Source organism: Anopheles gambiae, chromosome 2, assembly GCF_943734735.2.
Source record: "Anopheles gambiae chromosome 2, idAnoGambNW_F1_1, whole genome shotgun sequence".
In the NCBI taxonomy this organism is placed as follows: domain Eukaryota; kingdom Metazoa; phylum Arthropoda; class Insecta; order Diptera; family Culicidae; genus Anopheles; species Anopheles gambiae.
In genome coordinates this window covers 30,100,408-30,127,783 of record NC_064601.1, presented here as the reverse complement: position 1 = coordinate 30,127,783, position 27,376 = coordinate 30,100,408, and the positions used below count along the sequence as shown (strand labels likewise).

The 27,376-nt window shown below is 51.2% G+C and overlaps 2 protein-coding genes across 3 annotated transcripts; one reads left to right on the top strand and one right to left on the bottom strand.

Annotated features, from left to right (window-relative positions):
* Nucleotides 1-397: 397 nt before the first annotated feature.
* On the top strand, nt 398-2,560 carry LOC1272997 (serine/threonine-protein kinase pelle). The gene is made up of 4 exons (XM_311931.5): nt 398-789; nt 861-1,557; nt 1,627-1,750; nt 1,827-2,560. Exons 1-4 carry the CDS (start codon nt 565-567, stop codon nt 2,326-2,328), a joined length of 1,548 nt encoding a protein of 515 aa, XP_311931.5. The 5' UTR covers nt 398-564; the 3' UTR covers nt 2,329-2,560.
* Nucleotides 2,561-3,376: 816 nt separating this feature from the next.
* On the bottom strand, nt 3,377-26,893 carry LOC11176049 (mucin-5AC). 2 transcript variants are annotated; one of them, XM_061645032.1, is made up of 9 exons: nt 20,592-26,893; nt 10,015-10,834; nt 9,760-9,919; nt 9,450-9,663; nt 8,426-8,526; nt 7,985-8,348; nt 7,262-7,914; nt 6,630-7,170; nt 3,377-6,542 (listed from the first exon to the last, which is right to left on the bottom strand). In XM_061645032.1, the coding sequence occupies exons 1-8, from the start codon at nt 22,699-22,701 to the stop codon at nt 7,033-7,035; spliced, it is 4,560 nt and encodes a 1,519-aa protein (XP_061501016.1). In that variant the 5' UTR covers nt 22,702-26,893; the 3' UTR covers nt 3,377-6,542; nt 6,630-7,032. The 2 variants fall into 2 exon arrangements, with proteins under 2 accessions (XP_061501016.1, XP_061501018.1); XM_061645034.1 differs by having other exon boundaries at nt 9,760-9,916; nt 20,592-26,888.
* Nucleotides 26,894-27,376: the final 483 nt, after the last annotated feature.

Below are 27,376 nucleotides of genomic sequence, written 5' to 3'. Positions count from 1 at the left end.
TTATCATTACACTTACCAATTCATTCAAATTGAATTGATTCCATCGTATTAAAACATCGCACGTCTTGCATTATCTGTCGAATTCCATATAAAATTTTACCAGCGCGTCCGAAATCATCGCATCTCATGAAGTACAGACACGGGCCTTGGTTGTCCCTGTTGAACTTCTGGTTTTGGTTGCTAGTGATTTCCATACGGAGTTTAATACATTGAGTGATTTGGGAAATGGTTATATGTCTTTTTGGTTGGTATTACGAAAAAATCTGTGATTTACGGTAGGATAAATGAAAAATCGGTAGTTTTAGGGGACTCATTTGTGAGTCGGTAGGCATATAAAAAATCGCTAGGAATACAGATAAATCGGTATTTCTGGTCACTCTGGTCCTCTCGATAGGTTCATTTGTTGTGACATCCTGCACACGTAAACAAACCAGGAAGTTGTTGTTTCGCACGCAAGATCATCAAATTTCACATTCCTCCGCAGCATGGGATTTCCCCCGCTGGAATTTCCACCAATTTCGATCGCGCATTAAAACACTTTGGTCGAAGCACAGTTTTTGGTGCATGCTCTGCCCCATCATGTCGAAACCCAACGGCCAGCACACCGAGATGGAGGGAAAACCGAGCGGGCTGAGCGCGGCCACCACCGTTGCGCCCCTGTCCAACTTTGTCTACATCTACGACATTCCACGGATGGAGAAGAAACGGCTGGCCGCCCTGCTTGAGGTAAACAACAAGTGGTACGAGCTGGGCGAAAAACAGATGGGCTACAGTACGGTCGAGCTGGATGTAAGTATGGCCGCCTTGCCCTTAGAGCCCTGGCCTTGCTCAACCGTTCACACTTTCCCGCCCCCAACCAGAGTACGCAACGCTGCTGTCAACGGAACAATCGATCGCCTGCAGAACAATTGCTGGACAAGTGGGGCAATTACAACCACACCATCACCGAGCTGTTTGTTGTGCTGTCGCGCGAAAAGCTGTACAACTGTATGGAGCTGATCAAGCGTTACGTCGATCCACGGTACCATGTGCTGATCAAAGAGTCGGCGAGCGACGGCCGGAACGCTGTCGCCAATATGGCCACCTTCTCCGGTGCGAACAATAATGCGAATGTTCCGAACGGTCACCGTGCCGCGCATCGATTAAAAGATGGTGCAGCGGACCAGAAAGTGAATGGAGGTGGTGGTGATGGTGCTGCTGCTGCGGCTGCGGCTGCTACGAACGATAAAAGCAATCCGACAAATTCGAAGGAAAACTCACCCTTCGCTAACGAGCTAGCCGATCTGACTAGCTTGATACCGAAGATCAGCTACGAGGAGCTGACGGCCGCTACGGACAACTGGAGCGAGCGGAACATTCTCGGCAAGGGCGGCTTCGGGACGGTGTACCGGGGCAACTTTAAGCACACCTTCATGGCCATCAAAAAGATCGACTACAACAAGGTAAAATCGAGCGAGGCGGAGCGTATACAGCTGCAGCAAAGCTTCAACGAGCTGCGGTTCCTGAACTCGTGTCGCCATGACAACATCATGCCGCTGTTTGGATACTGCATAGAGAGTAGGTATTTGGGGGGTGGTCGGTTTGTGCTGAGCACATAATTGCCTACACTGTCCTGTACACTGGTAGAGGAACCCTGCTTGGTGTACCAGTTCATGCCGGGAGGATCGCTGGACAAAAGCTTGTTTGCGCGCCGGCCTGCCTCTCCACTGACTTGGCGGGAGCGCATGAACATTGCAATTGGAACGGCAAGGTAATAGGCATCGTGATCGTTGCCCCTAACTACCATCACTATAGCAGACCTTCTCTTTTGTTTTGCCTTGCTCCAGAGGGCTCCAGTATCTGCACACGTTCGGCGACAAACCGTTCATACACGGTGACATCAAACCGGGCAACATACTGCTGAACGAGTACAAGCAGCCGCGCATCGGTGACTTTGGGCTGACGCGCCAGGGTGCGGTACAGGATTCGGCCACGGTTGTGTCCCGCGTCTACGGCACCCGGCCGTACATTCCGAAGGAGTTTTACGATCGGCGCGAGCTCAGCACCAAGGTGGACACGTACAGCTTCGGCGTGGTGCTGTACGAGATCGGCACCGGGCTGCGGGCGTGGGACGAGCGGCGGACGGAGAAACATCTGAAGGACTACATTGCGCGGGCCGTGCAGGAGCAGATGCATGTGACGCAGCTGGCCGACCAATCGCTGCCGATGGATGCGGAAGCACTGATGTGCTGCTTCAAGCTGCTGCAGGTCGGGCGTGTGTGTACCGCCGACGATCCGAAACAGCGGCCCGATATGGTCGGCGTCATGTGGCAGCTCAGTGCTGCGTAAGGGAGGGGTGGTAAGTAAAAGTGACTCGTTCTAAGCTGGGTGAGCACCGTCTTAAGAATGACATCATTCCGGTAGCTTCACGGTAATGTTAGTAGTATGTGCCTTAAATGTATTTTAACTCCAAGCTTCCACGTACTACGTGTAGTTTTAATATTTTTTTTGTAAAATAAATTTTCGGATAGATTGTATGCGGGATGGTTTTTGTACAATACAAATTTTAGTTGTTTTTAAATAGTTTTTTGTTTTGTTTTCATTTATTTTCTGTTATTGTTTCCAATAGTTTTATCATCAGCGATAATCATAGTTACCATACTCGATAGTTGTTGTTACACTACAGTGTTCTGTTATGTTCCTATTTTCGTACTGTTTCTTGTTTTTTTTTTCTTCTTTTTGTTGCTTTCTCCGTTTTCTCCTACGTTTTCTCTTCCTGTACGTCACTACACAGTCGTTTATTCATTTTTACAAAGATCACGCTCACACCCTTTTACATGCGTTGTACTGTTACACGCCTTCGGCCATTCCTGTTTTACTTATGCTAGTTATCTGCTCTTGCCTTCTTTTGTTGTGTGGCTTATTGTTTGCTCGCCTCGTAAGACCACAAACACAATTCTTGCGAGACGTTGCGCTTTGCTTATTTGTACCATTTTGTTCGCTTGAATGTGTGTTTGTGTGTACGTTTTCACCTGCTCCATTTTGTTTGTTTGTCTGTTTGTTTGTTTCTCCTTTTAGTAAATGTTTCTTTTTTTGATTTACATACCCGTCTATCACACACCAACACGCACACACTGGCTACTAAGTGAAACGCTAGACAGTTTAGTAAACATTTACTTTTCTTTCCCCTTTCTAATTTGTTCCATCGCAAATGCAGCCTTTGTGTTGGCCACCATTGGCTGATTGATTGATTCGGTTCGGTTGTGAAAATAGTATGTGTGTGTGTGTGTGTGGGTGATTTCCCTTGTAGATAGTGCCATTATCTACACCATGGTATACTACCGACCACTAGGTTTTCGTTTTTTTTTCTGCTAGTCATTCATGAATGCTGTTCCCGTTTTGTTATGTTTGATTTATACTTTTTATTGTAATTTTGTGTGTTTGTTGTTTTTTTTTTGTGTTGTTGTTGTTTTAAATACTGTACAATACATAATAAACTTAGTGGCTTATACAATAGAAAATAAAACAAATTAAAACAACTCCCGCCTCTCTTTCTCTCATTCCCTTTCCTCTCTATACACACTGTTCACAATCGCTTTTCCGTGTTTTTTTTTTTTTGTTTTGTTTAAATACACTCTCGCTATCCTTTTCTACTTATCAGTCACTTTTTTTTTGTTTTGTTACTTGTAATGCCTTTCATTTTCGATTTTCTTTTTGTTTTCATAGTTCTTATTGTTTGTTTTCTTGTGTGGCTATGTTTGTGTGTGTGTTTGTAGGTTTAAAATAGTTGTTTACCTCTTCTGCCCGGCCTTGGCCTACTGTTCTCCATTTCCCGTACAAATAGGGTAGGGATGGTAGTGTGAAGTTCTGTCCAACACACACACGCACGCACGCAAGACACATTCGTTGTGTAAACGTTTCTAGTTTTCTTTGTAACTGTTTCGTTTCATGTCTCTGGCCTTCACTTTGCGTCTTCTGTCTGTGGGAAGAGGACAGATAGTAAAAATTACCTACCTCTTCCTAATCTATTAAAAATGATAAATACACACACAGACACACGCACACGCACACATTCCATTCCATTGCTCCTTCCTCTGACTGATTGCGCTGTTCCATTTCCACTCTCCCTCCTGTTTGCAACACTGTCCCCATCTTACACACCTTACATCTCCTCTACAATATATGTACAGTACAAAAATATATATATATAAACGTTTTGTTTTCTGTTTGGTTTTACAAATTGTGTACGTAAAAGTGCCATTTTCTCGCGTTGGTTGCTTACTCTGTGCATAATTACCTTTTCCTGTACGACAAGACACTATCTTTTTCTCTTTTCTTTTTTACTAGCTTTACTTCGTTTTCCAGTTTTCCTTTTCAGCTTCTTTCTTCAGCTTCGCTCCTTGCTGTAAACCCTCTAGCCGGGGGTTGGGTTTTTACACCATTGATAGCATACATTTAGGTATAGTTTCATAAACTATCCTGTTTCGTTTGTTTGTATGTGTGTATGTGTGTGTGTGTTTTTTTTCCTCTTATTTTCTGCATTTTTTTATTATGCACTACCGAAGTCTGTTTGTGACTGAAGAGGTCTAAATAATCCTCTTTGTAGTACATTCAAATGATTGTTTTTGTTTGTGTGCCCTTTGCTCTGTCTGTTTCATGTTTGCACCGAATGCAAGTGCCCCCCCTTTAACAGCATGGAACTGTTCCCTTTTGCTTTTTTTTCTATCCTCTAAGCTCCTGTGAAGTGTAATTTGCCTTTTTTTTGCTGACTATTGCTGACTACTCGTGACTATACGTTCGTGTAAAATTGTTTCCCATGGTTGAATGCCAGTTTTGGGTTCTTTCTACCACTCGGCCCTTAATTCTTTCCCGCATCGAAACCCTCCCTTCTATTGCACTATATTAAACACAAACGCTTCTGCTACATTACTTTGTGGTTGACATTAATTGGTACTGTGGGTATTCCTTTTGCCTCCGTGTTGTGGCGTGTTCTACTACTTCTGTTGTGAACATACACACACACACGCGCGACCACACAAAATGACACAAAAGGAGACACTCACACACACACACGCTCACACAGTAAAAGACACATCCATGCACATCGAAACACGTGAACTATTCTAACACAACACACAGTGATCGTAGCAACCGAAGTAGTTGTGGTTGCTGCAGTAAGAGCGATAGTTGTTAGGTTGCGCTCCCTAGTATAATAGTGGTAGTAGTAGTAGTAGGTAGTAGTAGAAGCTGCGAGATAGTAGCACAAACACACACTAATCTCCTAAAGCTTCTTCATCCCATCCCAACTAAATTGATCCAGTTGAAAGGGGGGGTTTACGGAAGGGAGAGAGTTTCTTCCCATTTTTTACAAAGTGGATTTGTGTATTCTACTACATCGATTATTCCTGGTCACATTGGCTCTAAAGCTTCGTTGCCGCGACAGCCGCTATGCGCTATGTGTACGAATTAGAGTTTAGCCTTGCCCCTGCACACTTATCCCGTGTTCTCCGTGTGTGTTGTGTTTGTGTGTGTGTGAATTTCTACTTACAAAATGTTTTGTTTTTTGTTTTTTTCTTTTTCAAGTTACTTTTTCTACCTGCTGCTGCTTCCTACTCCCCTGTTTCGGCCCAATTCTGCAAAAGTCTCACAACGGGATCGAAACGGGACGAGAAAGATGACGAGCAAATGCGCGCGGGTGGACAGAGCTCACCCAACAACCCCACCACCATCATCACCCTCCCGAATGCGTGAGTATCGAGTTTCTGACCGAATGTGGTGAGAAAGAGGAAGAAATTGCGAAACCGATTCGTATATAATTTGCACACGTCTCTTCTGTTTTTTCCTCGTCTTCTGCATGCTTTGTTCCTCCTTTGCTTGCTTTGTTTCCTCTCTATGCTTTCACAGCCATACTACACACCTCGCACGCACGCACGCACACATACATGCGCCATATGTAGCTATTTAAAAAAAAAAACACACACACACATGTGTGTATCGTGTGACTAATTGGTCATGATGCAGGACTCTTGTGTTAGCCTGCTGTGTTGATGAACGGTCGATGTTCGATTTTTTTGGTGCCCTTCGTGGATTACGGCGATACAAACAAGTATACGAGAAGAGGAAAAGAGCTACAGCTACTGCTAGACTACGCTATATTGTCTCGGGTCTGTGAGTTTTGTGGCTGTAACCATCCGTTTTCCTTTCTGTTTGCTTTGCTGAATGGGTTCCTGGCACTCACACGCACACCGTTTAAAAACTGCCACCACTTAAACAAGGAACTGGTAGCTGTTATTGTGTTTTTGTATCGGTACTATAATTTCCTCCGTTGCCGTTGCAGAACACGGGTTTCCCTTTCCCTATGCTATTGTTGGGGTTCGTCGCCTGTACCATCCGGTTCCGGTTATCGGCGGGATGATGATTATTCTGCACGCTCTTGCACGGTGACGCGGAAACGGATTGATTGCCCAGTGTTGGCATCTATCACATTCCAGACGCATATAGGATTCCGTTAAGTAGCTTGGTTCTTTTCCGCATTCCTCACATTCAGGCACCAGTACAGCAAACTGTAAATAAAATAAAAGAAAAGGAAAACAGCTCAGTTGGATCATCCAATTTTGGTACCATTTTAGCGCATCGCGCCAAACACTTACCTCGCACTGGTGCACTGGAACGCTTTCGTGGTGTATAAAAAAACGGTGGCCCTTTCTGCCGCTGCAACAAGGACACTGGTTTTTGATCCACCACTATTCCACCACGCATCGATTGCCGCCCGCTGAGATATATATAGCCATCCTTGTGCTCCAGAGCATTGGTCCCACAGGCGTGGATGGCTGATCTGCGGGACCGTGCGGCAGGTGTGTTGTTGTGGCTCTTGTCCATAGTATGTGCCCACGGAAAACGGCACCAACGGCGATCTCGAATCACTTTCCATCCACTGCTGTTTTGCTGCTTCAGCAAATCTCTACAACGTGCACGTGTGCAAACACACACACACATACACACAAACGCGCCCCAAACAAACACTCACACCTTTACACTCTACACGCAGACCCCTTAGTGAGTTAAATGCAGCTGCAAACGATTGCCACCATTCGGTGGTGCGAGCTCGATCGTTGCCAATCCGTTCGAGCCCTGCTGTATCATGCGCAGTCCTTGCGAAGTCGGCACCAGTATGGGGCTGTAGACAACGCCCTAGTGGAAAGAAGGAAACGTGCGCGGAAGAGTAAAGTTAATACCACCGTTCCGAAAACAGGTTGCTCCCAAAAACCTGCCGGCTACCTACCATCTTGCTGTCCTTGTCCAGCGGGGCCAGTGCGAACGTGTTACCATTCATGATCGTGATAACCTTCGTTCCCGGTGGGTCGAGGGCCGTAGCGCCAACAACGGCCTGTGTACTGTGGTTGGTGGGTTGCGATTGCGATGCGATAATCTCAAGCTTACTATTATCAGTCCGTACGGTACCGTTCTTGCCGATCGTACCGTTGATCAGTTCTTTGCTGCCGCCGGTTGGCACGTGCACCATAGTCGTCGCCGCCGCCGTAGACGTCGGCATGGATGGTGCGATCGTCGCTGCGCTGTACATCGATCTGGCGATCGTGCCGACGACGGTGGTAGTGTTGGCGGCACCGGTACTACTACTGCTAGTGTTACTGCTACTATGACTACTGCTGCTGCTGCTGCTGCTGCTGCTAATGCTGCCACCACCGATGGGACCACCATTGTGGCTGGTCAGCTGTAGCGGCCCGCCGGCGCCCGCGGTTGCGATGGCGAGCGAGGCGGGACCGCTGCCGGTGACCAACCCGTTGCTCACCGCGCTCGATGTAACGTTCAGGTTCAGTGGGATAGTCTGGATGGCGGCCGGGGAGGAACCGCCTGCGGTGGATGCTGCCAGCAGCTGCGAATGGGCGATGCCCACGATGTTGGCCGTGCCGTTTGCTGCGAAGCGGAACGGATTAGGAAGCTTAGAGGGGAGTTCAGGGGAGCGGCCTGTGCCTGTGCGACTTACCACCAACGATGACGGGTAGTGGGGCGGTGGTCGCTGCCGTCGTGCCGTTGAGCGTCACGTTCGCACCGTTTACCATCGCCAGCGAGGCACTGGTCAGGTTCAGCCCGTTCAGCTGGCCCGCCGCCGTAATCTTGAGCCCGTTGTGCGCCGCCGGCTCCGTACCAGCGGTGCCCTTGGTGGTGAGCGAGAGGGGAGCCATCAGGCTGGCGGCTGCTGCGGACGATACCGATAGGCTGGAGGCGGCCGACGACGATGGCGACGCGGACGACAGCGACGAGGCGGGCGAGGTCGAGCTGCGATTCAGGGCCGGGCTGGCCCGCGATGGCGATGACACGGAGAGCACCGGCGAGATGGTCGTCTGAAGCTGTAACGCAAAGCATGTACGGGATGGTTTCGGGTTAGCAGTTTGTAATGACCGAAGGCGCAGTTGTCACTACTTACCGGCAGGTTGCTGATGGACGCGTTCGTAGCTATGCTGGACAGCGAGCTACTGGAGCTGTACCGAATCCCATTACGGCCCGGTATAGTGTCCGACGGTTGATCTGAGGATGGGAAAGCACCGGGAGGAAAGAAAATGTGAGTAATTATAGCGTTTAAAAAAAGGATAAAAATGATTGCAAGTAATCTGAAGGGAAACCGCCCTGAACTCAAGCTATTTTTCACCGAACCTGGCCATTTCCCTCTACACTCTCAATCTCGCAGGTTAAATGCGCATAAAATCCCTCACCTCCCCACAGAGTTAGCCTTCGGATTCGGCATTTCCTGCCTCCCCCCCCCCCCCTTTCGGGGCGCACTGAAAACGGACCGACCCGAAGGCGATTTGTAATTCTCATCAACCTTCTTGCAACCTTCTCCCTTGCACCTCGATGGTGGCTGGATTCGTGCGCTACGTCATTGCAAACGATCGACCGCCAATGCAAGCGCAATCGTCACACGCATCCATTTTCAGGCAGCAGCGCCTACTGCTCGGTCGGCGCAACACCATCTGCATATAAACAGGGCAGCCCAGTTGCGCAGTGCTCTTGCTCTTCCAATCTGCGCAATCCCCTTTACTACAGCAAACGGTGAGAAAGAGTGGTGCAAGTGGGGGGGAATATTTTAAGCCACATCTCTCCGCACCCGTTCGCAACAATCCCAGCCCAGTAGGGCCGCACCGCAAAAAGGAGGTGGTACGGTCGCAGCTCGATTTGCAGCAGCTTCGTGGCGCGTCATTGCGCGCCCGCGTCTTATCAAGTCAAATTTGCGTGCCGTGCCACAATCCGCCCACTATCATCACCATTATCTTTTGGTCACCCGGCCCCGGTTTGGTTTTTGCATGTCCTTCTCTTTTTTTTCTGTTTTTCGGGCTGCCCCTTTAGCCCTTTTATTTTTGACGAAAACAGGAACTTGTCTGTTGCTGTTCCTCGGTTCCACGAGTAGCGAAACGTTTTTTTTTCTGTGTGCTCCCGCTCTCCCTGCCTCTTACCTCGCTCCATCTGCAGGCCGTTCGGCGGGACGACGGTACCACCATTGGTTGGGTTCGGCGTAATATCGGTGTCCGGTGCCAGCCGGGACACGTCGATGTCGCCCATCTGCGTGAGTTCGCGCTTCAGCACGAGGATACGGTTTTGGGACGCAATTTTCTCCTTCGCCAGCCGCTCCATCTCGTGCTCGTACTCGCGCTCCTTGCGCTTCAGCAGCTGTGGGCGATGGAATGATGGTGGGAAAAGAGAGAGAGAGAGACGCTTTATAATAACTGATCGTCAGTTTTTGTGCTGTAGCCAGCAACAACCTACCTGTATATGCCGTATGGCGGCGTGCAGAATCGATAGGTTGGAGATCTTCTTCTCGTCCGGCTGCAGGCTGAGCTGTTTCTTCAGCTGCTCGAAGCATTCCTTCAGGTGGGCCCGCCGATTCTTCTCCAGCTTGTTGTGTACCTCCCGCGTGCCGACACTGCTGGTGCAAAGATGTAGACAAACACAAACCAAATTAATTAACACACCCCTCAGTTGCTGCCTGTGCTGGAAAGTTGCCAAATCGACACCACTTACCCGTTGCTGTTTGAGCTGGTCGTCCGCCGCCGCGTCCCGGTCGGGATGTTGGCAAAGAGGCCCTGCGCACCCTGCGAGCTGATGGCCGCCACCGACAGGCCGGCCGCGACCTGCTGCTGCAGCTCGAGCGGCAGATGGTGCACGCCAGTTGCAGCCGCCGCCGTCACGATCGTCCCGTTCGGTGTGCTACTGCCGGTGCCGCCGTTGTGGGCAGCAGCAATGGCCGACGCCTGCAGCACGTTGGTGATGTTGATCGGCAGCATGCCGGCTAGCCCGGGCGGCAGTGGAGATGTGCCACCGATGGGGGCACCGGCGGCCCCGCTACTGTTGCTGCTGCTGCTGCTGCTGCTGCTGGTAATGTAGCCATTAATGCTGGAACCGTTGCTTAGGTTGAGCGATGACTGCGAGTCGTCGACCGGCGATACGGTTAGCGTCGTCGACGAAGGGGAGGAGGAGGAGGAGGAGGACGACGAGGAGGATGAGGAGGAGGAGGAGGATGAAGATAGTGACGATACGGTGGTGGTCGTGGCGGGTGGTGTCGTTGAGAGAGGCGACGGATGCACGGCAGCGGCAGCGTAGTGCGTCGTGCTTGTTTGCTGATGCTGGCTCAACCCCTTGGTGGAGAGATCGATCGTCATCGGGGAGGGGGAGGTGGTGGTGATGGTGGTGGGGGCGCCGGCCGGGATGGAGCTGGGCGCGATCGGTACCGCTACGTGGTTGAGGGTAAGATGATGCTTCGCCGCCGGATGCTGTTGCGTTCCGTTCGTCGCAATCACGACTAGCGGCGGAGCCGTCGAATGGCCATTCGTAAGTGGCTCATCTGAAGAGTTGGGAAAGAGAAGCAAAAGAAGTACTGTGGTTAGTGTGCTGTTTTAAGTAATTGAATGGATTAGTCGAGGTTTAGGAATGGGAACCGACAAAAGTAGATTACAAAAAAATGGGCAATAATTTCAACATTCCACTATTGATCAACCGAGATCAGTGCTGTCATCATGCATCAGCTCAGCAGTTGTGGACCGCACAGGTTTGTTGCAGCGTTGCAGCATCGCCGACGTTAAACGCGAACATCCGCACCATCTGCCGCACAAGGGCCCATGCGGACGTCATCGCGTATTCATTCCTGCAGTAGTAGTAGTATTGGTAGTAGTATTGGTAGTAGTAGTAACAGAAGCAATAAATGGCGCACCAGTCTACCCCGGGAAGGTAAACATGTAAACCCCCGCGACGCCAACCGCACCACCGGTCTAAGACAACGTCCGGTAAGCCACTACTACTACTACTAACCGACCCGCGTACAGCCAATAGCATTACGTCGCCATCGAGGTAGTGCACGTTTTTGCCGAGCACGCGGCAGCCTGTGCTGCGATGCACCACCCTTCCCCGTTCGTCCTCTCTTCCACTTCATTACGTCCCCATCGTCATTGCCATCCCACGGTACGGCCTTTCGTTTGCCAGCGACAGTTTTGTACGGTGGCCACGCGGTGTGCGGTCGGGTGTGATACAGGAGGGAAGGAAGGTAGGTATTATTACCTCAACAGCACACTACTCACTCCCTGAGCCTGTGACACGAGCCTGCCCTACAAAATGCTGGAATGGGAGGGAAGGTTCGAAGAAAAAGTTCCGTCGCATGCCGTTCAAGTTAATCCTTGGAGAGGGGAGGAGAAGCGTTAGGGGTAGAAGGGGCATCCCGCAAAGCAAGGGCTTCGATGGACGCACACACCACTAGCGCTTAATAACACCACATGGAATCAGTACACATTCTGGCGCGATGGCGGCGTGTTAGCTTCTCCGTCTCTTTCCACTGCCACGCGGTGTAGAGGGGTGTTGTACCTACCCTAACCCCACCCACCACACCTCCCCCGCCCTCTTCGGCACACATCCGTGCTGGTGGTTTTGATTTTCGCCTACGTTGTACATCCGGAGAGCCTACAGTTCCAACAGGTCCGCTTGCGTTCCCCCCCAAGCAATTGCTCGTTCGAATCGAAGGGTGTTCCAGGGAGTTCAGTTGGTCGTATTTATTGTAACGATTGTTTACTTGCTGCTCCACGGTTTAGCCGCAAATTAGGAGAGAAATGGCAACATTAAATTAAACAATCACCGTTAAAGCAGTTTGGCTAATTTGCCAACCATTTCCTCAACCATTTTCCTGCATTCCCGTCTTTACGCCGGAAACTGCTGCTGCTACTTTGACATTTCGCGCGTGTCAAAATGGACGCGCGCGACAACGGCGAGAAGGTCAGGTCGGTGTCCTGCGCGTTTGTTCAAAGGTGTAACTTTTCAAACACAACATTCAACTGGTGTCGGGGCGGAACAAAAGGACAAACTTTCGTTGCGCCATTGCACACACCATTGTGAATTGTGGACGTAATAGCCCCTCGGCAGGGGAAGGATGATGCTTTGTCGTAGAGTTGTGCCAGTCGTCATCGTGCCCGGTACGCACGCACAAGTTTGTTCGAAGCGCAGGACACTTGCAGGACTTCCCACACACACACACACGCCAGGCAGGGCAGGGGCATTGTAAAAATAGTGAGTCTGAGTTTTACCAATGGCCGCCTGATCTACGTGCGATGTCAGTAGTAGCGGCAGTAGGCAGTGCGGCAGCCGCTGTTCCTGGTCCGCCGGCTTTACGTAACGGATAACGTGTGTGTGTGTGTGCGTGGGGTGGAGCCCGCGGGCACGTGTCCTATCGTTTGCGCTGGTGAGTGAAGCACAACAATACACCCCGTGGGGGAGGACCAGGATGGTGGTGGTTGCACGTAGAAGGAAGCGCGCACCAAGGAGCTGTGATTACGTGACAGACGGTTTAGAGACGCTGACACAGGCACTCTCTCATCCACAGGCAGCCTCCAATGGTGGGGTGGATGAGTTGTGTCCTCGTCATACAACTGTTGTTCTGTTGTTCCCTGTTTTTTTTTAAATCACGACATTTACAAAGCTCATTTACCAGTGCTGTTCAGACACAGGGGGTGGTAAGCGTTTTTAGTGATGCTGACATTTTGACAGGAATTCTTTATACAAAAAAAAAAGGTTCAAAATTCCCCCAAAATTCCCTCAAACCAAACCGAAATGCTTCGCGGAAACGCGTTTCGCCTTGCGCCCACAAGCACGCACAAAGCGTTCACAGCAGCCTGGTTGCATCATCACGATCCTTTCGTCACCCGAAACGGAAACGATCGGGGCCTGCTAGATTGTATTGGAATTGGGGGCACGGCAGGCAAAACCTTCACCCCATTTCGTATGTGCATCGAGTTACAAGGCGTTACACCACACACAGGGGGGCTAGAAATAGGTGCCATTGTTTGTGTGTGTGTGTGTATGTGTTGTCGCTCATGTAAGTGTGCAATAGGTTAGATGATTTCCAATTCCGATTATCTCATCTTCACAGTCGTACCTACTGGAAACCTGTCAATCATTTTAAGGCAGCAAGCAGTCGGAACGAGCGGTGCGAAGGAATCAACGTCTTGTATTCCATGTTTTAGTTTGTCGTCACTTCGATCTTTACACTGTCTGTGTTACATTACATGCATTTGGCTTCTGCATTAACGATGCAACGTCCTCGAAAGAAATGCAGAAGCGACAGTGGTAGTAGTAGTAGTAATAGCAGTAGTAGCACCACCACGTCGTCCTACTACCCAGAGCAAGGACATCCTAGGAAGCAGGGCTAATGCTGCGTTTATATGCATACAGACAAACCCATGGTAACGCATGGGTTGGTGGGGTTTTAGAAGGAAAAAAAACGGGATCAACTAGAAGCGTCACCTTTTTCCTACGATACATGCCACCAGCGATGCTGCATTAACAAAGCATTTCGGGTGGGACAGAAGCCGGGGCAAGGGACAGGAAACCGATACCACCGCTGGCGTGAATATTCAAAAAGGCAGTCCTGTGGAGGGCTAGGGAAGGGGGGAGGGGAGGAAAGGGGTCGAATGTCACCCGTGTAAGCAAAGCATCGCAATCGGATAATTGATTATCTAACACGGCTCGCACACGCACAAAAGTAGGCGCCACATCTGACGGCGGCGGAACATTGTCCAGGGTCAGTGTTTTTAATGGAGTGATCGAAGAGTGTGTGCGCGTATGTGTACATTATACACAAGGATCTATCATTTTATCATTTAGATGCACGCAAAATTGGTCGAGTAGCTGACAAAGCGATGGTCCCAAACTACAGTGGTAAAGAAACAACAAAAAACCATACAACAACGATTCGTTTCCTCCATCGAGCCCTCCCTCCATCAATAACAGTTGCTCAAACAAATAACAATGAAGAGGTAGTGCCGTAACAGCAGAAGAAGGAGAGCGAGAGAGGGAGAGCATACAGTTCAGTAAAAAAAACAAGCACTAGAGAGAGAGATGGAGAGAATGCGATAGACTGTGGGCTTTTCGAGGCGGAAAAATCGAGCCGCTCGCATGGACTACATTTCGTCCCCGGGCCACGTGAGTCGCCAGTCTCGGGCCCGGCTGTGGCCGCCTCAAACTTTAACCTTCCCCCTTGTGCTGTGGTGGCTCCACCTCCCCCCTGGTGGTGTGGTAACGCGATGGAACGGGAATAAAATGCTGTCGAACACATTAACGTGGGGCCCACTAGATTGCTCGCAGGCGCTAGAAAGGGATGCAAGGTATCCTCCTCCCCATCCTGGCCCGGGCCCAGGTTGGGATAGGATCGAGTAGGCCATGCCCAACGTTTCAAATAGTTGCGAGCAAGCGAGAAGAACACAATCGGGAGCACCGGGTGCAACGGAATTGCCTTGAAACGGTGGACGACGACGACGATTTGCGCACATTCAATCATCATCGCACCACAGGGGGGACTCAGCAAGGTTTGTCGTCTTCCCCCTCCCCCCTGCCACGGGAGTCTTGGGAGTTGCATTGCTGTAACCGCGTGGTTTCGTGCACCCGCCGGACCTCCTGCCCTTCACTCCCGCGGTGCAAAACCAATTGCAGTTGAGTCGTGTGCGCGCGAATGACGTCCGTCAACCGGCGTCCCGCTTGCACATGGCCCAACAATCGGAACAGACTCTCTCTCTCTCTCTCTCACACACACACACACACACACACACATTCAGGATTATGCAACGCTCCTTTTCCATGCTCCTGTCCATGATGCCGCACGGATCGCAGAGAGAGAGAGGCTCCTGTTGCTGCCACTTCCCGTGTGTGTGTGAGTATTGCGGCCACCGTATGCCATGTGGAGAAACAACACGAGCATGCGAGACGCCATTGCCCCCGACTCCTCCCTTTCCCCCTCTCCCCACCCATCTCTCCAACCCACTATCTCCATGTGCGTGTGCCGCCGTGCTGATTCCATCATGTATGGTTTTACTTCACGTTTCACGATGTCGTCGTTTTCCTGTTTGTGTTTTATTTTTTTTTCCTTCCTCGCCCTCATTCCAACACTGTAGGAGGAGGAAGGTAGGACCGTTACCCCTCCATCCCCATCCCCCCCTCACAGTTCTGATTGTGCTGATCCGGCCACTTATCCTGCCACCTTCAACGATTTGTGGCAGTCACATGTTTTGGGGCCGGTTGCTTGCTGCACAGTGCGCCCGCACCCGCTTACCCGATACCGTTATCGAATTATCCAACAGTGAAAGGCAAGTGGTTGATGGTGGTGGAGGTGGTGAGATGAGAAGGGAAGCTAGCTTGGTTGGTAAGGGATAAAAACAACAATATATATATGGAATGATATTCGACGCGCCATTCAAATTGCGATCGCCCGGAACGGTGGGGCCGTTTGCGTACGCAAGCAGGTTCTATATGCGCATACATGCATGCATGGTTGCCCTGCAGTCTGTGACGGGGCGCGGGTTTGGCAAATTTTTGCCCTCGAATTACGCTGATGTGCAATTGTTTTGTGTGTGTTGGTGTGTTTTTTTATTGTTGCAACTCTACTTAAATCAATAGTCAGCATATTATTGAGCTGTTAAAAATGGACCGTTTAATGGAGGCAAACCGATCATTCGGACAAGTTCTGTCTGCAAACAATACTTTGCTAATTTGCTCATTTTCCACCATCAGCCACCGGGGGGCGCTGGTTGTGCATTTAACATTTGCCTTTGTCTTACATCATTGGTTCACCATGACCTTCGGGGCATTGCTAATCCAGGGCCCAGCCGAGCTCGAGGCTCATATTGCCATGCCTCGACTTCCAAATATAGCTTCCTGCTTACTTAACCGCGTGCGGTAGAATGTTCGCCTGGATCGATCCGCTACAGCACCGTAAAAGCTCCGACTCCCTCCCGGGAGTGATCGTGCACGTGGAGCGGAACGTCGCGGCAAGGAAAGCCTACGGCCAGTGGCAACATGTAATGCGATTATAGCCCAATGGCCCCTGCATTAGTGACCACGCCACGCCATCGTACATACACGCACCAGGGAGCACGTTGACAAAGTCATTTTGCGCCATTTTAAGCGCGAACCTCCATACGGGTTGGGAGTAGCTGCATTCTTAACCTCGAACATTCGACCATACGCCCGATGGTGATAGTGCCCGGGTGGCTCGTCAGGGCCGTTGCCGTGCATTGTTTTGCCCAAGTGGTCCAACCACAAGTGGTACGGCACGTGCAGTGTAGTACGTTTGTATGCTGATACTGGAAAGACCTTCCCCGCATTTCTCCAATCGACACTATCCCCCAGTTCCACGCTCGGGTGGAATGCTTGACTCATCAAGCATGTCTAATCCTCACTCATCTTCTCGGTTGCGATGACCGAACTGCAGCTCCAGCTTCTTCTCGTGCAGTGCTTGCTTTCCCTAAACGATCCCAACGACTGTGCAATAGTGTGTCAAAGTCAAAGTCAAACCACAGCAAGATCGCTTACGCGTGCAAGTGTGTTTTTGGATACCTTTGTGTATGCTATTATTATTATTATTAGATTGCTTTACTTTGCTTCCTCGGCATCACTGCCAACAGTGCGATGATACCTGCCTGTTAGGAAATATCATCCACCACGTGCTTCACGGTCCGGCGATACAGGCTTAATTAGATTATCGTGCTACCGAGCGCGCGGGTGCTTGCTGCAATGCGACATAAGGGGCAGTGTGTGCGGGGTAAGCTAACGCTGCGCTAAACCTGTTACACTGGTTGGTGCCGGGCTAGCCGGGCCACGCTATGATGCAACGTTTGTAGCTTGTTTTGTTTTCTCGCAGCGGTACTTGTTAGAGTGGCATACATTCTTATTGCAGCTTTTCTATTATCTTTGTGCTGCGTATAGCAATGGTTTAGCGCACTCGTCGTATTTTTGGAAAAAAAACCTTGAAACACGAGTGGAAGTTTAGTTACTAGAGCACAGTGTAAACAATCGCAGCAAGCATTGTTACGCAGAATTAGGATAACCAGGCGTCTCCATTGTAAAGCTTCCCATCGTTCAGTGATTTATTTATTAAGCATATTAAGGACTAATGCAAATAGTTATCATTAATCTCATAGGAAGACGTAATTAAAATGTAATATCGGCTGGAAATTACTTAAGACAAATCATATTGCAACTCTACCATTTCAGCCCCATCCGCCCGCCATGCCAGGGAAGCAGAAACGTGGCAAAAATACAAAAATACATCTCATTATTTATCCTTCCCACTATCGGCAGCCTCGGCCTGGCATTGACATTCACCATCGGCATCGGCCTACCGAAGAGCCCGAGGGAAGGCCGGTGGGGGAGGGACGGGTGGGCATGCTCGCACGATGAGCAGCGGCATGTTTGTTTCTTTCAAACGAGTGAGCGAGCAGGCCAGGCGCGCAACCCCACGGGAGGCATCGAAATACGCCAATGCAATAGAAATGCAACACGCGTCCACGTCCGGGAGGAAGTGGAGGAGAGGGAAGGCAAGATTGGCGGCATTATCATTATTTCAATATTATTATGACTGTGTCCCGCGGTGGCACGAACCCGTTCGCCCATTGCACCCGCTCTTGATCTCCTCCTCTCTCTCTTTCACATGCACAAACTCAGACACAGAGGCTGTTATACGCAAGCAAGGGTTCAAGTTCTTCGTAGCTCAAGCACTTGAACCTGAGCGGCTGAGACGCGGCGCAGTGCCCCCATCTCCACCGGTCCGTCGATCCGTATCGGCGTACGGCGACCGTCCATTGCCGTCATCGGGGCCCATGCACCGGTTTGTCCGCTGCTGTGGTATGGTTATTGCACATGATTGCATAACTACGGTGCGGTGCGGTGCGATGTGTGTGTGTGTGAGTGTGCGTCAGGCAACCTACAGGCAACCTTCACTGAATCATCTAACGCTCGAATCGGACCTGCTGGGTTGGTTTTGTTCCTTTCTCCATCGGTTCCCCGCCTGGCTGCGTGTGTATGCGTTCATCGAAACATCGCGTCCTATTATTACAAGCACCCACTGGGACGCCTTAAAGAGGTGGGCGGCGTGTGTGTGTGTGTGTGTGTGTGTGGATGTCACTTGCATCAAGCCGATTGTTGCGTATTAGCGCCGCAGGAGTTCCAACGCGTGTTTCGCTGCGCAGAAAAGTATTGAAACTCGATCACACTAGCTGCGCACCCCCAGCACATCAACCCATCCCCCACCCCCTGCCATGTAAAGGAAAGCAATCACCATCCCCCATCCTTCGTCAGTTGACGAAGAAGACAACGCATCAATTAATGCGCGTTGGATAATAAAGCAATCGGAAAGGAAAGCTCTTAATGAGTTGTGAGCTTTTCATCGCTGCTCGGTACACGTGCAAGCGCACCACCACACCCCGATTGGTTGCACAACTTTACACCGTATGGCAAAGATAAGCCTTTGCTTCTCGGGGGAAGAGGGAGGAAACGGCATGAGCTTCGAGACTTTGAGTTTGAGCAGGCGTGTGCTACCTGTGTGTGTTTGTGTGTACTAGTCCGGCATAAATCAACAGCCCTGGCAAAGGCAAATAAAACCGCCGCTCTACCAATCGAGTGGACGCGCAACGATCCACTCGAACGCAGCACGCAGCAGATGAGCTGCTGGGGGAAGATTATTCCGCGTCCCATTATTCGCGAATTTTCCACCGCCTGGCGTGGTGTGGAGCAGATGATGATGCATTTGATTAGCACCGATAAGACGGCCGCACACACACACACACACACAATATGCACACGCGGCAGTGCAAGAGAAAGGCAACAGCGCACAAACAACAAAAACCTGTCTATCTGTACTACAGTCCTCCCCACCACCGGCTGCCTTCCACCACCGGATCTTGTAAATACAGTGCATTTGCCTGCCTGCCTGCCTGCCTGCCTGCCGGGAACGCGGCACTTCAGACCGTTATTATCTAACTCCATCACCGCCAACCCGATCCTCCCGGATCTACTCCCCCCCTAGAGCTAATGGTTAGCAATCGCGTGGAACTATTGCGACGGATCGTGTATTTTTTTTTTTTTTTTGCACTATCAGCCCCGGTTCTAGCTGTTCACCTCTTCCTCCCCTCCACACCCAACCGGAGCACTGAGAGGGAATTATTACGGCGTGCACTGGCACATGTTTTGCGGTCCGCCCGCCATCAACATCAACACCGTGTGCTCGGTGGTGTGATACCGTGACCGCACGGTGCATTTTGTTACGTGCAGCACGGCCCGGGGGACGGCGGCGAATGGCGGGCGAGCGCCTCTGACGTTGAGTGCCTCTTAACGCGACTGTAGGTAAACACAGGAACGGAACGCGTGGTACACGATCGGGGCGCAATAGGCCGCCGCCGTGGGCCGTCGGACACTGAGGGGGCTGGAATAGGAATGTTAGAACCGCCCGACGTCAATCGCGTCCTTTGCCAAGTGTGCCCCACAAACCCTTCCTCGACCCTGCCGCGTTATGCAACGGTGCGAGATTGTACGAGAACACTCGCTTCTAAAGATGAAAGCTCTCGCGGTGTGTGTGTGTGTGTTTGTGTGTGTGCGATTACGTGTTCGTACTGCCTGGAGGTAGCAGTATAGGAGCGTTCTACAGTTTAGTAGCTTGCGATTGGCGCGATGTTTTGATTTGACAGAAAGTTTCACACATTTTAAGACATGGCTCGTGGTATTTTTACGTCCTTCAAAGTAAAAACATTAGTTTTTACCCGAATAACCCGTAATTTACGAATTGTTTTGTTATATTACGATAATTGTATCCAGCGAAGATTCGTTAACGCAATCAAAAGTATGAATCAAGTTAATTCACAATTGATCTATATCAACATTAAATATTGATTTTAAATGATGATATAAATAAATACAAAACAGCATATCAATAATCGAGCATATCATAACATACAACAAATTGGTTCATTGATAAGTTAATAACAAAAGAGACTTTTGTTTTCTATTTAAATCATTTTGAGATAAAACCCCAAATAATAAGGACTCCCTATTTTTAACATTGTTCAACCAATTCCAAAAGGATGAACTTTTTCACTGGTGAGCATTAATGGAGGCGCCTGGTACATGATTCCACCGCGTGATAAGAAATTAAAGGATTTGATTAACCATATAATATGTATGTACGACACAAAAGACACATACACAAAGGTTGGTCTACAATTAGCGATCACATTCAACGTTCAATCGCACCGTCCAATATCATCATATATCCCGCCTTTTAGCCCCCAAAAATTTACCCTTCATGTAGTGCCGGTGGATCCATTTCTTTTTCGGCGCGGCCTTAATTTCCTTCCTGCTGCGATCCTCGATCCGCTGTGGTCCAATGGCACACTCATCGCGCTGCGCTGCCGCCGGCCACACACCACCGTGCCCCACTGACAGTGCTTTCGATTTCATGCTAAAGTCCTTCGGTTCGTCACTGCAGCATTCTTCCGGCTCAATCGGATCCTCCTGTCCATCCTCGCTGCACACCTCCATCGGACGGACCTCGTCTTCGCTCGCTTCGTAGCGATCGTGTTGGTGCTGCTGCTGCTGCTGCTGGGCGGACAACCTTCCGCTACCGATCGGGGTGGAGCAGGCGGACGGTGCAAGCGTTGGCAGTGCGGGCGACGTATGGCAGTGCGGTCCGTTCGGTGAGCTCGGACACGATCGGCTAGTGAGTGGCTGGTGGTAATGGTGTTGGTGGTGTTGCTGCTGCTGCTGCTGCCCGGACGGATAGACGACGGGTGCGTCCCTACCGGCAGCGCGCGGATCCTGCGGCTCAAAGTCGTACGAGTGGACTGGCGAGTCGGCCGACAGGCTGGTGGCAGTCGAGGTCGGTGCAGAAACGCACCCGACCGTCGGCGAGGATAGGACGGGCGCCGCTGGATGCGCTGGACCGCCGGACGCCGGCAGTAGCTTCATCTCGTTGTAGCAACATTTGAGAAACAGCTGCCGCAACCCGTTGTAATCCACCACCGGCCCCGAAGCTGTGCCCGAAGCTCCCTTGCTACCATCCTCGCCGGCAGTGCGGGCAGCGGTGGCGGCCATCGTGCCAGTGGGAAGTAGCACAGATTGGGCGGTACCCGAAGGCGGCAGCTTGCCGACACTTTCGGCCGCCTCGATCGCGTACCGATAGTATTCGTAGCTGGCGGCGGCAGCCGCTACCGCTGCTGCTGCTGCTGCTGCTGTCGCCGGAGAGGCCGCCGCTGGACCGGCAAGGGGCACACCGTTCGCTAGCGGCAGATGATGATACGGCAGCACGTTGCCACGCTGATGATGGTAGCCAACGGGCGGTGGTGGTGGTGGTGGTCCTGCCGGTGTCGATTGACTGGTAGGGGCGCCGGCAAGTGAATGGCCATAGGACGGCTGGGCTTGAACCGTACCCGGGCCGCCGGTCGCCGGCAATGGCTGGTAGTAGCTCACCGCGGACGGTTTCGTAGCAGCACCGGGCGGTTGCTTCGGGTAGGGCGGCGAGGATCGTAACGTCCCGATGCCGCCGAGCGTTCCGATCGTGGGAACCATCGAAGGGGATCCTCCCGTCCCTCCGCCCCGGCCCCGATCGGAGCTGGTCGATCGTACGCTACCGTACGCCCCTTTGCCGACCGGGCCGACCGATCGCTGCCGCGGCAGTGGCTGATGCACCGGAGGATGCACGTTGACCAGCGGCTGCGGGAACGGGGCCGCCACCGTGCCGGGTGGATGGTGCGCCAGCGGATAGACAGTGGCCGCCGGAAAGGGGAATGCTTGCGGCCGGCGCTGCTGGTGGTGGTGGTGCATCGAGGCGTGCGCTCCTGGACCGGCCGCCCGACCACCGTTGGCCGTGACGGGCAGGAAGGCGGCCGCCCGGCGCCGCGCATTGAGCAGGGCCGTTTCCGGGCCCGGATCTTCGTACGATTTGCGCCTGGCGTCCGGAGCGGCCAGGGCGCTGGGGCGCGACTGGGCGGCGACCGCTGCCGGCGGCACCAGTGCGCCCGTGGCAAGCGGTATGGTCGGTGGGTGGCCGTTCAGATTGACGTTGCTCATGCTGAAGCAGATACCGACGTCCGTTACCATCGCGCTGCCGTAGAAGTTGTTCACATCGGGCGTACCGCTGGGGTCGAAGGCGGCCTCCGGTTTGGTCGCGTTTGCCGACGGTTCCCGCTGCAAACCGAGATAGCTCGGTACGGTCGGAGGAACCGACGGTTTAGCGAGCGGGCCGCCGGTCCCACCGGATCCTCCTCCCAGCGGGTGCTTCTTGGTCAGGATGGAGTAGGGGAAACATTTGTCCATCTCCGACAGTGCGCCGACCCCCGGCTGAACGCTCGGATCGCCAAAAGCAACGCCCGGCTGCGTGCGACTCGGGAAGCGCTTGTCGTCGCTGTACATCGCGGTCCCACTTGGCCACTGATGCCGACCGTTGCGATCGAGACGCGCAAAACTGTCGCGAATTACTAGCTTGTGTGTTTGACAAAGCAGAGAGCGTGCGGGACGCCGCGGAAACCGATTTCAAACGATTGATTCGACCAATTCGACAGCACCAGCGCGCGGATGCTTGCTAACCGTAGACGAGCGCTAACTGGCTTTCCGATTTCCCGCACTCGGCGTGTACATGATTAGTTCTCAAAATCCTACAATTCACCGCAAAATCGTACCACTTCCTACAATTCACCGCAGATCACGCACGCACAACTTCCCCGAAAGAGTATGTATAAATATGGGAAGCATTTTTACGCTTTTCTAACAATTACTTCTTATGCTGTATAATGGCACGTAGTGACTTTTTCCGTTGCTGTTTGCGACACATCGGCATCAACCGTGTAAGCACTTGACTTGCTGGCGCTGGCCCACTGTGCCAGCATGTCACCCCGCTTGAAGAAAGGCACTATCTGCTGAAGAGGTATTATTAGCACACGCACGCACACACGCACACACACACACAGACAGCCAGTGAGCTACAAGAAGTGTTAGGGGCAGTGATTAATGCCTATCAGTGTGCCACGGGGATACGGTGCACGAACACGAACACATTCCGTTCCTGGTGACACTTGACGTACTCGTTTCACAGGGGCAACCACTGGAGGGGCACTCTACCGTTGGTGTGGTTGTTCTGCAGAACAGAGCCAGTTTAGAAGCTCGCAAACCATTCGCGGCGATAACAACTAACGCAAACGGCAACGACGACGACGACGACTACGACGAGGGTAAAGCCAAACTCGCGCACACGTCCGGTCGTACCAGGGAACGGACCGCGACTGAACACTGTTGCGCCCGGTGTCCACCGACGAAGCCGGCTCCCGCATTTCACGCATGTCGTAAACAGCGCGCCCCCCCAACCCTTCACTTCGCTTCCACGGTAGAAGTTATTCGCTCTTTCTCTCTTTTCGCTCCCAGCGGCTCAGTGAGCTCAGGGTGCGATGACACAGGGTGAAGTGGGTGCCTTCCGCTCAATTGTTTCCCCACCGTTTAATGAGCACCGTCAGCAGCGTCATTCCTAGGGAGCACCCTTCCCCCTACCGGAAGGGATACTAGGATGGGAGCGCACGTTGCCAAAGGAACTGTTCGGTTCGTTCTCTCGCTCTCTCACTCTCTCACTCTCTCTCTCTATTTCTCTTTTAAAACCATCGATCTCATTCCGTCCCGCTTTTGGTGCAGCAATGTCAGCGACGGAGAGCAGAAGCGTTTAGCTTCCATTAGTGAGCGAGAGTGTGTCGGCCGCTCGCCGTTGTGTGATCACGGGCGCATCTGTACGACCATCATGCATATGGAACGGTGCATCCACCAAGCAGGAAAGGGAACGGGAACGTCCGTGTGGTGCAAAACAAGTCCATTCGGTAAGCCACCCTCGCACCAAGTGGCATGTTTTGTGCATGTGCTTGGGTGCGCAGAGCTGCTTGCGGAGGAGGGGCTGGAGATTGTGACAGATCCGTCTCAACGGTTGGTAAGCTTTTTCTTGTTGCAGCTCTGCTGCTGCCTGAAGCTTGCCGGCTTTTTTCCACCTCAAAATGCTAAATACGACTGCAAGCAAGCCTTTCCAATTCGATTGCAATTGAATAGAATTATTCCGTTTTCTTCTGTCTTTCCTTTATACAAATGGAAAGAAATAAAGCAGCAGCGTCAAACAAAACATCCAAAGCTCCAAAATTATACACCTCACCATCCAAAATGCTGCAGGACGCTTTCAAAATCAACCGACGGGCCGCACAAACTAACTAATTTCAATTTCAATAACCACTGCCATAAGCATCATACATCGCACTAAAGAGCGAATGGTTAAGTGAGCGCCTCCTTCCACCCATCCCAGTGGGAATTACTAAACTACCCAATCCCATCCCCGGCACGTAACACGTAAGCCCAGCTAAACCCAACCCCCGTTTCTCGTGAAACAGCAGCAGCAGCAGCAGCAGCAGAAATAAAGAAAGAAACACCGCCCATGCATAATCGATGCAGCGCAGCAAGAAGGCGATCGATAAATATGATTGCCCATTTGACTACCAGATCCGTCCGTGCATTCGAGCGCAGCTCGTCTCCTTACGCCGTCATGCGCGACTGTCATACACGCAATTATGCCGCCCCGGGGATAGCCGTCTTTACGCGACAGCGGCGGACGACGGATCGTCGGCGGCTAAGGATCGCTGGGCGATCAGGGCCGGGGCCGAATCGGGTGTTGGATCGCTTTTCTTAGCCCATCGCACGAATCGGTCTGTGTGTACTGCATTTAATCGTGCACGATATTATCAATTTAAATTAATCGTCAGTCCCCCGCGCACGCTCTCTCTCTCTCTCTCTCTCTCTCGCTTGCGCTCGCGTACTATAATGTCACTACAGGCCAGTCCGCCTTAATCCGATACCCAAATGAAAAGGGGAAGGCACTATCCTGCGGACTGTTGGGAAAACCGTGCCGCACCGTTCCAATCCATTCGTGCCATCCGTTTGGCGACGACGATTAGATCGACACGATCGTCGGTGATGGTGATACGGTAGATAAAGGCATGCGCGAACTAGAACCGGAACTGGAATGGATCGGCATTTCATTCATTCGTTCGCACTACAACCGGGCGATTCACGCGGGCGCTCACACAGGCCACAGGCAGTCTCTTATTGGCAGTTGGGCCCAAAAAGTGGTTGTGGCTGCGAACTGAAAAAAACGGAACTGCTCCACACTGTCGCTGCCGATCGCGAATGCTATTATCGGGTTACGATCGGCAATAGACGCTGTTTTGTATGACTAATTCAAGGTGGGAAAGGGAAGCAACAAATGGCAAATGGCGAGCAACAAAAAAAAGAGGAGCGACCGCTTCTCCGCGCTCCGCAGAATAAATCTCATCCTCGTTTCGCACTAAATCAACCCACACACAGGCACCATGCGCCTCCACGCATAAAACGCGACACCACATACGGAGTGTGTGTTTGGCGAGCATCTGATAGCGAAGCGTTGATAAGCCACGGCCCGAGAGCACGCCAGCCGTTGCATAATGCATGGTGTACACCTCTAATGCTAATCCACTGCTCGGATCCGGATGAGAAGTGAATAGATAAGGCAAGGGGGAAGGGGGGAGAAGGATGGTAATTTTTTCGCAGCAATACCCACCCACAAATGCCACACCGTAAAGTGCGTACATTCGCGATGCGTGCTCCATTAGCATGCTGGGACGGGTGCGAGAAATGTGCGATTTTTCATTCTTTTCCCTTGTTTTTGTTTTGCGTGCTCAGGAGCGGGCGTTGGAAACAGAAAACGCTGCTGCGATCTCCGGTGCGATCTCCAAACGACCGTGTTAATGACCGACAGGTTGTTTAGAGGACAGTTCGCACTACGCGGGTTGCGCGGATTCGATACCGCCCCTAGCAGGATGTGCGTATAAGTAAGCTGGTTGGAATGTGCATTTTAATCGCTGTCTACACGTTAGGACGCACCGTCCGGCGAAGGCGAAGAAGCGAAAATGGGAAGCGAAAAAGAAGCGAGGCAATCGGGCTGAAGATGTCGATTTTAGGACCGCACCGGTTTTTTTTATCGGCGTTCGGCTAAGGATACTATTTAAATAACTGAGCTAGCACATCGCCGTGACGAAAGCTATGACCAAAGAAATATAAGTAAATCCCCCTAAGGTGAATCTTCAAGAGAACGTCAACTTAGAGAGATATTCATGTTGAGGAAAACTAACGAAGTTGTTGCTGTTTGAAGTTTCCAAGAAACCACCGAAAAAACCTGGCATCCTTGGACCAATATATTTGTGAACTGTCGTTCAAAAATTTATCTTAGACTGCTTCGGCTGCCAAATCGCATTTGCACCTTATACAATGTTCACTTTAGAGAGATCTTCATCTATAAGAGACATAAAATGTATGTAATATGACGGGACCTTCAATATATTCATCTTAAAGAGACAATTTATCTTATAGAGACTACATCTTAGAGAGATTTCACTGTATGTTCAAAACGAGAGCTCCTTTGTCGCTTGTACGTGAGCCGGAGCAAGAGACTAAATAAACTTATTCTGTCAAAAAACTGTCAGATCCTAACGATTGATCACATAGATTTACAAAATCCGAGCGATTAAGCCAAAACAAAAAAGCTTCACAATTCATCTATTGTTATAAACTTTTGTTGTTGATACGTCAAGTTGCCCGTGTAAGTCAATTATCCATAAGTTGTATATGAAGCCCCGATGCAATGGTCTTTTTGATAAGCTGACAAGTCAGTCACTTGATGAAAATTGACATACTTTGGAGCATTTTCCTCGAAAACACATCGAAAAGCGTCGCCACAGCTTGGCGCAACCAACACTGGCCCGATCGGAGCCACCATAGCAGCATCCTTCCCTTCCCCCACTGTGCCCACCGCGTACGGAGACCGATGAACCTGCATAATAAAGCAGACCACCGGTCAGCAAACGTGACTGGCCCGATCGGTGGGTGTGTGTACTTTACTTGAGCCCACAAACCGCCCCCCCACCATCATAACGCATCCCATTTGTCGATGTCGGTTTACATCGGGATGGGTGGCCGAGCTTGGTCCATTTCTCGTCCCAGTATCATGTAAAGCCGCTGCGAACGGCAAAGCGCA